The sequence below is a fragment of the Struthio camelus genome, chromosome 2 (assembly GCF_040807025.1).
Source record: "Struthio camelus isolate bStrCam1 chromosome 2, bStrCam1.hap1, whole genome shotgun sequence".
NCBI lineage: Eukaryota > Metazoa > Chordata > Aves > Struthioniformes > Struthionidae > Struthio > Struthio camelus.
In genome coordinates, this window is record NC_090943.1 from 56,734,114 (window position 1) to 56,748,265 (window position 14,152).

The window sequence follows — 14,152 nt, forward strand, 5'->3', positions numbered from 1 at the left end:
AAAGCATATAGGCTGCATTTAACTGGGAGCACCTAAGGTTTTAACAACTTTAAGGTAATTTTGTACTTACTGTTCTTTGGCTTCCTTATGCGTTATTTATGATATTTTTATTTGTGCATTATGGTTTCATATATAAATATATTACACATATTGATTTAAAATATGAGAATAAGATGTTGGCAAGAATAGAGAGGTCACAAAATTACCACCGGTTGGACTTGCAGCATACTGATACTTCAAACAAGCAAAGGGACTCGAGTTGATAGAACGCTACTTTGTAAAAAAATGGCTTTTCAACAGGAATCTCCTAATTTTTCTATCTTTCAGAAAATTCTTTCAAGAATATAAAACAGGATACTATTTTGGTGGGTGAGATTGCTGATGTGATTATGTCATTATTCCATTTACGTTTTGCTGTAGAGTTGCAAGCAAGTCCTCAGGTACTGTAAATTAACATAATAGTCTAAAGTAACATAATAGCACTCAAGTATGCTCCTGCCCCTTGCTCCATTTCAGAATTTTTATGTCAGCAAATGATACAGCTGTGCAGTATGGATAAAGAAAGAATAGAAGCTATTCTATAACTGAGACACAAAAGAGGGAAGTCTTTGCAATTCTCCCTCTCCTGTGTAAATCAAAATCAGATGATCTAAATGAAAGGTCCTGAGAAACTTTCAGTGATTTAGTGATACAAATACAATATTATACTAAGGAAACTGTGAAGAGAATAAATCTTTTCAGAGTGCAAGACAGGCAAAGGTTGCTTAACTCCCGCAGACTTGTAAAAATGCAGAGTTCAATTGCCCAGAGGTTTTTTTCTGAAACTGAGTCCACTTGACAACTGTCTCTGTTGTTAATGAAATCTGAGAGTTTTGTCTCATTCCTTGTTTCACTGATTTCTCCATTTCAATACATTTTCTCTTCCATCTTTTCCTTTCTTGCTGTTCTCTTTGTTCTTATCTTCCCTTCTTATTTGCCATTCTCCACTCTATCTTCTCCTTTTTTCTTCCTGCAACCTTTTTGCTTTTCCCTCCAGCTTCAGTTTCTACGTGGCTTTTTTCAGTCACTTTCAGTATGAGATGGTGCATTTCCTCTCTAACAAACAGTAACAGTAATCCATCAATGTCCTCATATGGCAATATAGTGTAGAATATAAATGACTGTACTTTTCTAATCTTTATTTAATATGAATGGTGTCTTCAGTGAGCCAGTGTCTTCTTGAGACTCTTCCATCCACGTTTTGTGAAATGAGGGGATAAATAAAATTTACCTTGTATGAAATTCATTCTGTGTGTTTTGAAAATGCAGTGTATTTTCCCCCAACAAATGTCCCGTTTAAGGGATTCTTCTCTCAACTATGCCTTAATAAATTCATTCATAAGTAAATTCATTAATAAATGAAGCCTTCTGGTGTTATAAACCACAGTCCCAGCTGAAAGTTATACTGTAATGGTTATAGGGCCTCACATTCTTTTAGTCTGGTTGAGCTGATTATGAATTTCCTACTAAGGCTGTTAGAAGACACACACGTGCTCTAAGCATTTCTAGTTTAAATCCACGTCAGACGTGCAGCTGCACTGGGCTGCTTACCAGACCTGTCTCACTGCTGACATAAATAAATTCCTCTAAATTCCTAAGTTGCCTCTGTGATTATCATATGAGCTGACAAAAACTGTATAATCACCTTTGCCTTGGCAGAGAGAATAGATCCTACATTGCTGGCCATCAACATTTTCTGATTAAGTGTTTTTCCAATAGAAAATACAGATTAATCCAAACTGGTATGTTCTTTCACACTGTGCACCTACCCCTCTACTTGTTGTTCGATTACACCACCGTTTCCCTTTCCCTGGCCAAGTCTCTGGCATATTCACAGGGAGACAGAGGGCAAAAGTTGGTCTTCCTTTCAGAATTACTGAGGTGAGGAAGACTATTAGATCCTTACTGCTCTTCTGTATTGCAGGATTCCCCTGTATGGGGACTGTGAAAAGGGGACTTGGCTCCCACTTGGTTTTATGCAGAGGACTGAGGTGCAGAGACACCGGGAGATAGGCTGCTCGCATACGACCTTCAGGATCCATCGAGGGGGAGAAGATGTCAGGCTGGGGGAGAGGGATGGCCACGCTGGTGGACCCATCCCGAACAAATTCTGCAAGGGCTTTCTTCTTGTCTCTTTAGCAAGATTAAACAGCCTGTCTGAAGTCACCGTGAAGAATTATTTCTAATGAAATTATAATCCAGAAATAATGATGCCCTATGCTGTTTGGTTCTCCTCTCTCTGGCACCTTATGCAATCACATATACCAGCATAAAATGAGTATCAGAAACATGAGAGCTTTTCAACTAATTAGCACAGTAGCAGAGCACAAGGTGCAGAATAGAAATACTCCACCAGCTCTTGGCAGGTTTAACTGGCAGGATTTTTATTTGATAGTGCCACCAGACCGTGAGTAACTCCCAGTAACATGAGTACATTATTGTTAACTGAAGAGTGAATTTTCTGTAAAAAAATGCCTTTTCTAGGCAAATCTAAACTCCAAGGAATAGTACAATGCACTGTATTATAATGCAATAGACTGAAATCTGCTTGCATGGGCAAGGAAGGTGAGCAACAGCTTTCACTTTGAATTATTAGCTGTGAATAAAAGGAAATGACTTTTAAAACTTGGAAGCTAGTATTTTTCTCTAGATGACATGATTACCCAGATTCTTCTATGAAGCAAAGGAGGCATGTTGCTCATCTTTCCTGTGGAATCAGAATCATGAACTCCATTTCTTAGCAGAAAGTAAGTTTAAAAAAATATCCTCTCAGGATTACAGAGTGCTATACAATGGACCACACTAGGATCAGCATTTTTGTCTTCAATATTTTACATCTGTAATTGTATTAGTGTTGTAAGGAAGCCAGAGCTACAAAACCTTTGGCCAGTGTCCCCCTTGCTGTTTAAAAACTGCTCTGTTTGTATTAGTCTTCTAATACAAACTTCTGTAACCCTCTGAAAATTAAAGAACATCGCTAAAAACAGTCAGTATGCTTAATACTTTTTTGAAGAAGAAACTGGGAAAGTAAAATGTTTTTATTGCCATGTTAAAAGACAAATGACTGGCTTCTGTGCCCATGCTCTCAATTCCCATGAAAACTGCAAGTCTCCAGGTGCTTTACATTGCGTTATTTATCGCTACAGAAGAAATTATTTTTCATTAGCTTCCCCCGGCAGAGAGAAATCTTAAACCATGTCATGTGAGGGAAGGAGTGAGTGAAGGCACTGATTCATAATTTCTGAATGCAAAAGGCTGGCATAAAATATAAAGCAGTTGAGCAGGCAGAGCTGGCCCATTGTTCTGCTGGTTTCAGCATGGCATTCCTTTCTTTCTATATCTCTTTCTTTATGCCTTCAGATTGTGAAACATTAGTTGATTTTTTTTCCAGAAGCTGTAAAGCTTTACATAAACTTATTAAGAAAAAAATTAACCCTGACTGGAAATGTCATTGCTATGGGCCTTACACCCGACAGGGTGCAGGGAATGGATCTCGTAGCATTCCAGCAGAAGACAGCCCTTCTTTGGCTCTTTGGCGTGATATAAAGATTTTATATTTACTGTCTATTGCTTTTCTGGAAGACACATGTTAATCCCTCGAGAAACTGAGAAAATGAGTATTCCTCTTTATTTCCATTAGAAATCACTGAGCGTAGATCAAAATGACGAAGTAATTATTGGCTCTGTGGAGAAAAAAAAGGAAAGGAAATTTGTCACACACATGTTGCATTGACCTTGTAAGCAGTTATACACTTCTAGAAATGTTAATTTCATTTTCAGAATAAACTTTACAGAAATAAATTTTACAGGAAATGTGTATTACAGAATAAAGCGTGCTTATTTCCTTCTGTTTTATATTATATAGCAGATTAGATTGTGTATACTAACAGTGCCGCTAAGACTATTTTTGGTGAGCAAATAGGGCCCCTAGGCAGAGCATCAAGCACTACGACATATCCATTTGAGAGATGACATCATGGGATTGAGCCATGTTTCGAAACGCAGCGATAATGGCTGGAGCTGCACGGTATAAATCTTTCAGATCTGCATGTAAAGCAGAAAGCAGAAAGCACGTTCAAATTGAAGTAATTCTGTTATATTGAAAAGGTTCAAAGTGTGCACAACTTTTCTTCCTTTGGGGTGGCAGGAGAGAGGAAAGTTAATGGTAGTTCTCTCTTTTTAATTTTCTATAAGCAGCTTTGAAGACTATACTAGTTATTTTGTCTTCTGGTGTTTGCCTGCATTGATTCTCTACTGCTCCGTTAAGGGAAAGTTTCTATTACTTCCCAATGAGGATAGTTTTACCTAGTCTCTCAGAGAAGGAGATAAAGCCGGTCCTTTCTTGTAACCATGAAGGCCTGTTCACAGAGTATGAGTGATGAGTCTCATCTGGGAAGTCCAACTATGCGGCCTGTCACGTGAGCAAGTTCAGACCCTGGATCTTCGACAGCTCCAACTCACGTTTCTCCGAGAGCAGCACAAGCAAATGCTCCAATTTTTCAGCATTTTTTCAGAAAAGGATTGTTTGGTAATGTATTTTTAGATTCTATTGCATGTTTACGTCACATTTGACAAATAAGGCACTGGAGAGATTTTCTAATGAGAGATGATTAAAAGAGTGTGGTTTGTTTAGCTGGGCAAAACCCAGGCTGCAAGACCAGGAGACAAGAAGCACAACACTGGGGAAGAAAGGCATTCATGCACGGTGATGAACAATATGTGCATAATGAGCAAAAAAAGTATACAACATGCAAATATGAATGAACGGGCTGGAAATTTGAAGTTTTTTAGCTGCCTAGAGCAGTCCAGTCTACAGCAGCTTTCCGATGGGAACAGGGGAGACAAAAACTGAGCTGCTACGTGAGATGCCATTCAACGGAGTTATGGACAGCAGCGTGTGATATTGTGCCCAGGATGGCAAGGGCTGGGTCTGAGCACCCCTGACGAGTCTCTGTCCCTTCAGGGTCCCCAACGCTTGCCTATCAGTAAAGGTATTTCAAAACGGGGAGGAGGGACAGCGAGAGGGTAGGGGGAGGGAGAAGAAACAGTAGATGAGCTTTAGTAAGACCAAGTAGGAAGGAGAAAGACATGAGAAGGAGCTGTGACTTACAAGGGGAAGAAAGGGCAGAACTGCAGGGAAACAAAGCTTCTGTAATTCCCCTTTAACGCTTTCTGGCCAGCGGACCTTCGGAGGGCTCTGAAAGCTGGGCAGCGGCTCAACAAGTAAACCACGAAGGCCGTTAACGGTTGGTGCTTGCGGCAAGCGACAAGGGAATACTTTTGTCAACTAGACGAGAATAAAAAAAAAGTTCCATTCAGAGAATAACATTAAAATCACATTTTCTCACCTACATCAGCTGAAAAACTTCAGAAAAAAAAAATCACTCATGGCACGCTCCTACAGTACAACAGCCACAGGATGTTTAAGCCCATCGCTCAGTATCACCCCACTTTGCCTATGAGGCATGTAAAAGCCTCCGCCTCCTTTTTAATACTCTTTTGCGCCTAAAAGGGGCAGGGCGGGGGGGGGGGGAGACTACGTAATAGCAAGAGAAGCAGGGGGAGGAGGACCAAAAGCAGGGCCGAGGCCCGAGATGGCGCCCTCTCCCGCTCCAAAGGAGGCTCAGGAAAGCCGCTGCCGGCAGCAGCTCGCCCGCCCTGAGGGGCGCCCAGAGGCGCCCACGGCACCCGCGCCGGACACGTCCCCCCTCCCCCCCACCACGCCCGCCACTGCCTCACAGGGCCGGCGAGCGGGCGGGAGAGCAGGGCCGACTGCTGTCTGATTGGCTAGCACTCCTGCCAGTCATCGCCCTCTGCTCCGCCCCGCCGCGGAGTGGGGGAGGGCGGGGGCGCACACGCGCGCGCCGCCTGCCTCCAGTCGTCCCGGCCTCGGACACGGCGGAGGGCTGGGTGCAGAGGTTGTGGGCGGGGGGGGGGGGGGCGCATCACGTGACTGCACGCCCAGGGAGGGAGGGAGGGAGCGAGCCGCCCCGTGCCGCCTGCGCACGCGCAGTTGGGGCGGGCGCTGAAATTCAAATCTCAAGAGCGGTTGGGGTGGTGGTTTCGCCACTGTCGGGGTGACGTGGGGGAGCGGACGGAGCGCGGGCGGCAGCAGCAGCAGCAGCAGCAGCAACAACAACAGCAACGGCAGCGATGGACCCGTTCACTGAGGTGGGGGCATGGCCCGGGGGCCGAGCCCTCCTGGGCTTTGGAGGGGGCGCAGCGGGGGCTTGGGCTGGGAGGGGGGGATGGAGGGAGGGGACGCGGGAGGTGGCAGGGGCTGGCTAGGGTTCGGCGGGAGCTGCGCTCCCTGTGGGACTGCTCTGGGGCCAGATTAGTTGTTCTCAGGTCTGGTTCCTGGGTGAGGCCTATGAGACGCTGGCGGCCCTCCTTTGCCTTATGCTGAGGGTGAATGTGCTTGTAGAGAGGCTGAGCAATGGGGAGGGGGGACAGCTCTCCCCCATACCTTTCTCTCCCCCTCATCTTGCTGGTACCTCCAGTATTGCAGCTGACCAGGTGTTTGTTAGATGTGTGATGTTGTCCGTGAGAGGACAGAGAGGTTATTCAAGGAAGATTTTGAGGAGAAGAGGTCCTTTTTAAACTGGACTGGTGCCTGGCTGGGTTTACTGTTGCATTAATATCTGCCCTTCATGTTTAGCTGTGTGTGTCTGAGAGATAAGTTTTTCCCCTGAAGTTAATGGGAGTGGCACTGGTACACGTTGTGTCTGACACATCTGAAGGCTGACTGTGAGGTTTGCCACAGCAGTGAGCATCTAGTTAAAAATGCCTCTAACTGATCACAGGAGGCAGTCATATCAAGTCACTTTCATTTGCAAGCTCAGTTCCTCTTTTTAAAAAACAAAAGAGGTCAGTCATTAGAAGTAGATTTGTGTTTGTGTGCTTGAGGTTTACAGAAGCAAGATTTGAATGAAATGAATGGAATTGACCAGCTTGAATCTGTATAAGGGTTGTAGCTTTCTTAAAGGTGCTTTTCTCTGGTTTTATGTGACAGATGTAAAGCCATGGAGCTGTCTTGTGAGTGCTTTAAGAAATACCTTAGCATAAATACATAAATGAATAGTCTCAAGTCCGCAGCCTGTCTGAACAAAAAGCTAAACTAAAAATTTTCAAATCAAGAACACTGAAGAAACACACTCACTCCTTTTTGTGTCAGTCTGAGATACAAACTGTTTTGCATAAGTAAATTGCGTGCCCATAAAAAAGACTTGCGTAGATCTGATTTAAAAAGAACGCATAAGGTATTGATCTAAATGAACGTGCTAAATGCCTTATGCCAAGGCAGACTCCCCCCCCCCCCCCCCCCCCCCCCGTAAAGCTTGCTAAGTATAAACAACTAAAACCGCCTTCCTTACTTGGTAGTGAGTGACATGATGAGGCTAGTCTTAAATAAATTTCAAGTCCAGGCTACTAAATCAAGTTTAAAATTGTTTTGCATGCTGGGAAGTATTCCAACCTGAACACGCCCTTCTTCCAGATAACTGATTTTGAAAAACTATGACCAACCCTGAGGGCGCTCCTTGAGTAAACCTCTCTCAAATGTTTGCTAGTACTGCAGGGTGCCTAAAAGCGTGGCCTTATCAAGAATTTTTTTTGCTGTAGAGGACTTTCATTGTATATATCGAGTATATATGCAAAATGAATGCGTGGTGTTACTTGCAGGGAACTGATGAGGTGTTAGAAGTGTTGATCTTATAAAGCAGTATAATTCAAGGCTTTCTTGGCCAATGCATACTGATAGTTCAGCGTTTCCTGACTTTGCTTTACAACAGTAAATTTTGTCCTAGTCTTACTGAATTTAAGCTCAAATAAATTTTGCTGTACAATTCAGTAGAATGCCTTCGGGTCATGCAGTTCTCAAATCACGCCTCTTCTGAGTAACCTTAAAAGCAAATCTAACAATCTCCTGAATGTCAGCCAAAATATTAATATGGAACACACTGAGGAGACCATGCAGTGGATACTTTTTTTTTTTTAAAGCATCATAAAGGCATGCTGCTCCTGACCTTCACCTTATAGCTGATTGTATAATTGCCCTTTCTTCTTTAATGCTTCTAAATATGGTCAATGTGTGTACCTTAACAGATATTTTAAAAAGTGAGATTGTCTGTCAACATTAAAAGTGGAAAGACCCTTTCTAATTTAAAAAAAAAGTGCTTTTGATGCACAAAGCATGACCATCTAACAGTGACTTAATAGATTTCAAATTCCTGTATATAATGAAATGCTTAATTCCTGCTTTGAAACTTTGGCTGTCGTCGGAGCACTTAACATACTGGTGGTAAATGCCTTTTTAATGATCTTGGAAAAGTAAGTCTCCAGTTCAGTGACTTATCATATGTAATAGCAGAGTTTGAATTATGGCAGTTGCATGGAAAACTTGAGATTCCACAAGCCAATAGTGATTGGACTTCAACAATAGGGGCATGCATTCCTGTTAAATGAGATCCTACTTGTAACAACTGAAACTTTGTTTTACTGAATGTGCGTGTGCATTTGAATAGAACTGTAAGAACAGTGCTTTGGAAAATATACTCAACTTGTATTTATATTGTCTTTGTTGTTTTATTTGTGTGTATAGTACCTGCTCATCTTATAGCTCTGTGTTTTGGGTGAGTGGAATCGAGGAAACAGATCTGGCAACAACACTGGCATATAACTCACAGTGAAGGCACTCCTGGTATTTCATGTGTCTTCCCTGGCCCAAATCCTTCCTTGCAGTAGAAATTACAGAAGTGGCGTTTTGCTCTCACAGAAAACTGTTGAGTTTGACTTTCCATTTGTCCAGTGTTGCCCTACAATGAGACATTGTTTAAGACTTCAGCCTCAGACAGTTAAAAATGTGAAATGTGTATTTAATTGCCATGCAACAGGACAGATAATAGCTGGCATAGTTCTCACACTAATTTATGTACCACCAAGCAAGTGCATTTTATGTGCTCCCATTTAAAGCCCATTAGTTCAATCACACAATTTCTTGTCTCAAACTGCCTTACAACCTAGATCAAAGGCGTAATTAAGAATTCTTTAGATGTGATCAAATCGAGTGATATTGCTTTATGAATGCAATTTTAAAAACAAATTATTTCATACTTGGATGCTATAGAGAATTACTTGTTACTACTGTGAACACTTACCAAAGCAGCTAGTTCATACGGAATATGATCATGCTGTTCAACTTCCTAATGGTTAGGAAATGAAAGAACATGTTTTTAAGACAGCTTAACTAAGATCTCTATTTTTCTGTACACAGATATATCAGGATAAATAGCCTGTATATAAAGATGAATACTTATAACATCAGAGTTTCCCTCCTAAAATTTAAGCTTGAAGAATGGAAGTTTAGTTTGATTTAGAAGGTGTAATAGCATCAAAATTCTTTTATTTTAATAGCCATATGTTTTGTTGGGTTTTTATGGCTGTTTGGGAGCCACTTAAATGTTGTTTCTTTTGTTAAAAGGTTAGTATTAAATCAAATGGCCTGAGCATGTGTTTCGGCAACATGTCAAAAAAGCCTACTAGCCAGACCTAACAGTTCCTTAGGACTGTCATGAGGTGATTCAGTAAGAATGTGTAATTACTTTGAAAAATATTTCTGACTATTTGAGGCTCTATAGAAGCCTCTAATGTTTTTTTCACTTTATCATTGGTTATGTCTCTTTAGCCTGATTTACTTTGAAAGTCAAGCCAATGGGAGACACCAGCTGATTTAATGACTGGAGCTTTGGAACCTGCTGGCTGGCTTCATCTTTACTTAATAAAGAAGTAGATGTCTCGTGTCTAACTGTGTTTCTACAGTTTTGATGAACGTTTGTGGCTGGGTGAGAAAAGACCCAAATCAATGCCTGTGAAGGAAATGCTGCAGCCTGTTATCTGTCTAGCAGGGCAAAAAAGTTAAGGTAACCTGCAGGCACGTACTGACTGGCCAGACAGCAAGAGGGTAGCTATTTGACATAGTGTAAGGTGCCTTTTATGTTAGTGGTACTTCCTGAAAATGAGAGCATTGCAGCAGTGAAGTAGAAGTATCATAGGGATCAGGGGTTATTGCACTGAGAAAAAGGAAGTAGACCGAAAAAAATATACGTACGTAGAAACATTTTGTTTCTTCTGCTTTTGGGAGGAGGAGGTCATAACCAGTCAGAAAACCTGACTTTGAATGTTTCTATAGCATAGCATGCACTACAGTAGGTCAGTTAGTAACATTTGGTAGGCATATTTATTTTGAAAAGTAGTCTCAATAAGTTTCTGGTATTATAGACCTTACTATATGCTTATCACAGTAAAAACTCAAATTCTTAGTTTGAAATGTATTAGTTAACTTGCATACTGAAGTGTATATAACATGTGATTTGTTGACTATTCAGAAACTACTTGAACGAACCCGTGCCAGGCGAGAGAACCTGCAGAAGAAAATGGCTGAGCGACCTACGGCAGGAGCGAGACCCCCAGTGCAGACCAAGAGGGCCAGGGAGCCTTTATTGGAAACTAGTAACCAGACACCTCTGCCTGGTGAAGAAGGTATCTTACAACAAGTACAATAAAGAATTATCTTTTGATATAAGTTCCATCTCTTTTCTTGTGGACAAGGAGATAACTCGTGGTGTTTATCCTAAACTAAACAGTGATGGGAGGTAGTCATCTGCCTGCTAGGTCTCAATATGGCTAGTGTTTAGCTTAACCTGAGAGCAGATACTCTAAATAATTAGTAAACTATTTAAAAATAATGATATGATGCCAAACATCATATCTCGTGCTTGGTAAGGGTAGTTTTTGAACTACCCTTGAAAATTTGGTAAGGGTAGTTTTTGAAATGCCCATCAGGATATACTTGCATCATAACTTCATCTATGTTATACTTTTGTACTGTTTCTCTAAAAATGCTTTAGATAATGTTAATTTATTTAAATATTTTGACTTGTACAGTGAAATCTAGTACAAAGCCATCACCATCAAAGCGGCTCTGCTCTAACAGTATGGAGGCTCAAGTTTCCAGTTTAGAGAATAGACAGCCAGTTCCTTCAAGTTCCATAAGCCATCATTCTCCTGAGATGACTTCAGAGTTGCGTGTAACTGCTTCTAACAGGACTTCATCAGTTCAGTCCCCTGAGAAAGGAAAATCAAACACTAAGTCAGAAACTCCTGCAGCCCCTTCAGTCAAAACACGTATGCAGAAATTGGCAGAACAGCGACGTTGTTGGGACAGTGAGGGTACGTTTTGCTTGCTAAACGATATTAATGCTTTTCGATGTTAGCGTTGATGATAATGTGTGCTAGCAGAGGGTGACTTTGTGTGTGTGAATGCTAATATGCTCTCATAAAGAGTTCTTATAGCCGCTACTGGGGAAGGAGAAAGAGGTGCCTAAAAATACTGAAATACAGACTGCAGCTTAGTTTTCTACACCCTTTTCCTAGTACTTGTGTGAGGTCTTGCTCCTCAGAACAGTGATGTAAAATTAGTAAACTGCTCGATTAAAAACGTGCTGGCTTTGCAGTGATCTTTATTTCAACCTAAGTAGTCCCAGGGCCCTCAAAGATAGTATCCTGATCCTTTTGTTAGGAACAATGTCTAATGTTGATAAACCTAACATATATCAAAATACAAATGTATGTAGTATATTTTATTAGCAAAATAAATGTGTTCTTTTTTCCCAGATCCTTCCGAATGTGCTCATCTGTCTCCCCTCCAGTCGAAAGACTTGTCTATTTCTCCACCTAAGCAGCCATCTATTGCCCTGGCAAGCGATACCCCTATTGGGAGAAGAGGCCGTTTAGCTAACCTTGCTGCTACAATTGGTTCCTGGGAAGATGACCTAAGTCATCCATCTGCAAAGCAAAACAATGCACAAGAACAGCCTGGCACTACTTGTTTATCCAAATTGTCCACTACAAGTGGAGCATCTGCTAGAATCAATAGCAGCAGTATAAAGCAGGAAGCTGCACCCTGTTCTCAAAGGCTTGTTGAGGCTTCTATTAATAAACCAGCAACCTCAAAGATATTGGTGAGTGTCTGATTAGCTGCTGATTAAGAATTGATTGGGGTATTGGGGGGGGGGAATGTTAATGTATACGTATTTAATTTGAATGCTGATACCAATTTTAATGGTTTGGTGGGAGCTATCTCAGTCGGCTCACAGCTTTTGCCTTGTTGAAATCACAAGTACCCTTTTTTAATAGACTTGAAATAGCTTAAAATTCCTCTTTTGAGATTAAAACTGAGTGTGTGTGTGTGTATACGCCTTATAAAAATTGGTGTCAAAGTAATCAGTTGCCACCCTTTTCTTCAGAATAGTCGTCTTAAAGTGAAGAAGAGGAGTCTTTCTGGGTTTCATTCTGTAACTTTAAAGGTGACCGACTTTTAAAACTGTAAATATTAATTCAATAAGAAAAGTCAGTCAGAACTCTGAAATTAGCAGTATCGAATGACTGTTGTTCCATTTATGAAATGGCAATATGTGCAAATAATCTTGTTTAGGCAAACATGCGAAAATATCTGAAGCAGCTGGCAAAAATCCAGAGTCAAATACTGAAACAATATGAAATAATGGATCAAAATGCTACGAAAAGCTTGTAACTTTGATTCTCAGCTTTTTTTATTGTTCAGAGAAATAGGTGTATTATGTTAGTGTGCTATGCAGAATGCCTCCTTTTCTTTTTAGGGAATGAATAAGGATCTACAGTCTCATTCCAATATTATTCCTTTTTTTTCCCTTGTTAAGGATCCAAATAATTTCTTAACAAAATCCTCAAGAGACACTGTTCCCAGTTCTAAGGAATCTGAAGTACCACCCCCACTAACAGAGAATTCCTGCAGTCCTCAGAAGACTGAGGAACTTAAACAAACAGTAAAATCAACTTTGTCTCAACCAGTTCAGTCCAAAAAAGGGCTAGTCAAAGGAACACATGTGCAACTTGAACCTCAGGATAAACCCACAACACCAGGTGAATATTGTTTCTTCAGCTTCCATAAGTATTCATGCAAGTCGTGCTTAACTCTCTCCTGTTTTGAAAATTACATACTAATTAACAATGTATGGTAAGTAATGTATCAGGTGGTCTATATTTCCTGTTGTAACTTTAGGAAAGTGCCAAAGAGGTCTATGATAACGATCGTAGATAGTACAGCTTCCATATTTTGCCAGGGGTTTTTGGACATGTTTTTAATAACCTAAACTCGAGAGCAAAGCTGATTTAACTTTCCTCTTTATGTGAAAACTTGTCCTGCTAACATCAGTCAATTTAGGCAATTCAAAGCTGCTTTTATATATTGGATATATCTCATATCCAACAATTTACCAGTTAAAGATGAGGCTGCGTAATTGTTGGCAGAAACCAAAGCTAAATGCTTTCAGTTTTGAAGGCCGTCTAGATCATTTAAGTTTGCATAGCATCTTTCCTTTCAGTGATAGCACTAGTGTCAGAAGAAGTGTTCTTTCGCAGTTTGAAATTTAACTGCTTGCTGGGTTAGAAACTTAAACTGGCAGCCTCAATTCTTTGAAATGAGTAGACCAACTGTGTCTCCCGATATGCTGACAGTAAAAGATGAGCTTGGTAATGAGGTGGATGCCAAATAGTGTATCTGCCTTACACATTTAATAGATCCTTCCTTTAGATGAAGGAAGCAAGCCAATTTAAATAAAATAAAATAAAAAAAAGATCATGTATAGAATTTTGTAAGAGGAGGACACTTGCCTGCTCTGATTTGCTGCTTTAGTGACTTAGAGTTCTGTTGCAGCCATGGCTTGCACTTCAGGTTTAATATCCGTAAAGTGTAACAGAGTAAGAGCTGTAAAGGAGACATCTCAGTTGCTTCCTTGAGAACACTCAGTGGTCTAAAATTGCAGTGTGATTTCTTTCTATGTTTTTGAGGGTTTCTTTTAATCAAAACAATTATTCTTGTAGGGGGATCAGGAATTAAGCCCTTCTTGGAACGTTTTGGAGAGCGCTGTCAAGAACATAGAGCACAGAGTCCTGCTGCGAATACTACAGGCTACAGAACACCCATTGTTACCCCAAGTACAAGGACAATCCAGGAAAGACTTCTCAAACAAAATGAAAATTCCTCTACTGCCAGTTTAGCGCTTCAGCTTAAGCAGGT

The 14,152-nt window shown here is 40.9% G+C and overlaps 1 protein-coding gene and 1 long non-coding RNA gene across 4 annotated transcripts in view; both read left to right on the forward strand.

The window, feature by feature from the left end:
- On the forward strand, nucleotides 1-2,090 carry LOC138066361 (uncharacterized). Its single transcript, XR_011139759.1, has 3 exons — nucleotides 1-54; nucleotides 328-440; nucleotides 1,964-2,090. It is a non-coding gene; the product is annotated as an uncharacterized lncRNA (long non-coding RNA).
- A 3,914-nt stretch (nucleotides 2,091-6,004) lies between these two features.
- Nucleotides 6,005-14,152, forward strand: part of ANLN (anillin, actin binding protein) — a 29,648-nt gene continuing 21,500 nt past the window's right edge. The window contains exons 1-6 of one of the 3 annotated variants that reach the window (XM_068935893.1): nucleotides 6,005-6,210; nucleotides 10,422-10,575; nucleotides 10,981-11,265; nucleotides 11,710-12,056; nucleotides 12,774-12,996; nucleotides 13,957-14,150. In XM_068935893.1, the coding sequence (XP_068791994.1) occupies nucleotides 6,193-6,210; nucleotides 10,422-10,575; nucleotides 10,981-11,265; nucleotides 11,710-12,056; nucleotides 12,774-12,996; nucleotides 13,957-14,150 (1,221 nt within the window). In that variant the 5' untranslated portion in view covers nucleotides 6,005-6,192. Of the gene's footprint in view, nucleotides 6,211-10,182; nucleotides 10,246-10,421; nucleotides 10,576-10,980; nucleotides 11,266-11,709; nucleotides 12,057-12,773; nucleotides 12,997-13,956; nucleotides 14,151-14,152 lie in introns of those variants that run through there. The other 2 variants (XM_068935892.1, XM_068935894.1) reach the window with 2 other exon arrangements.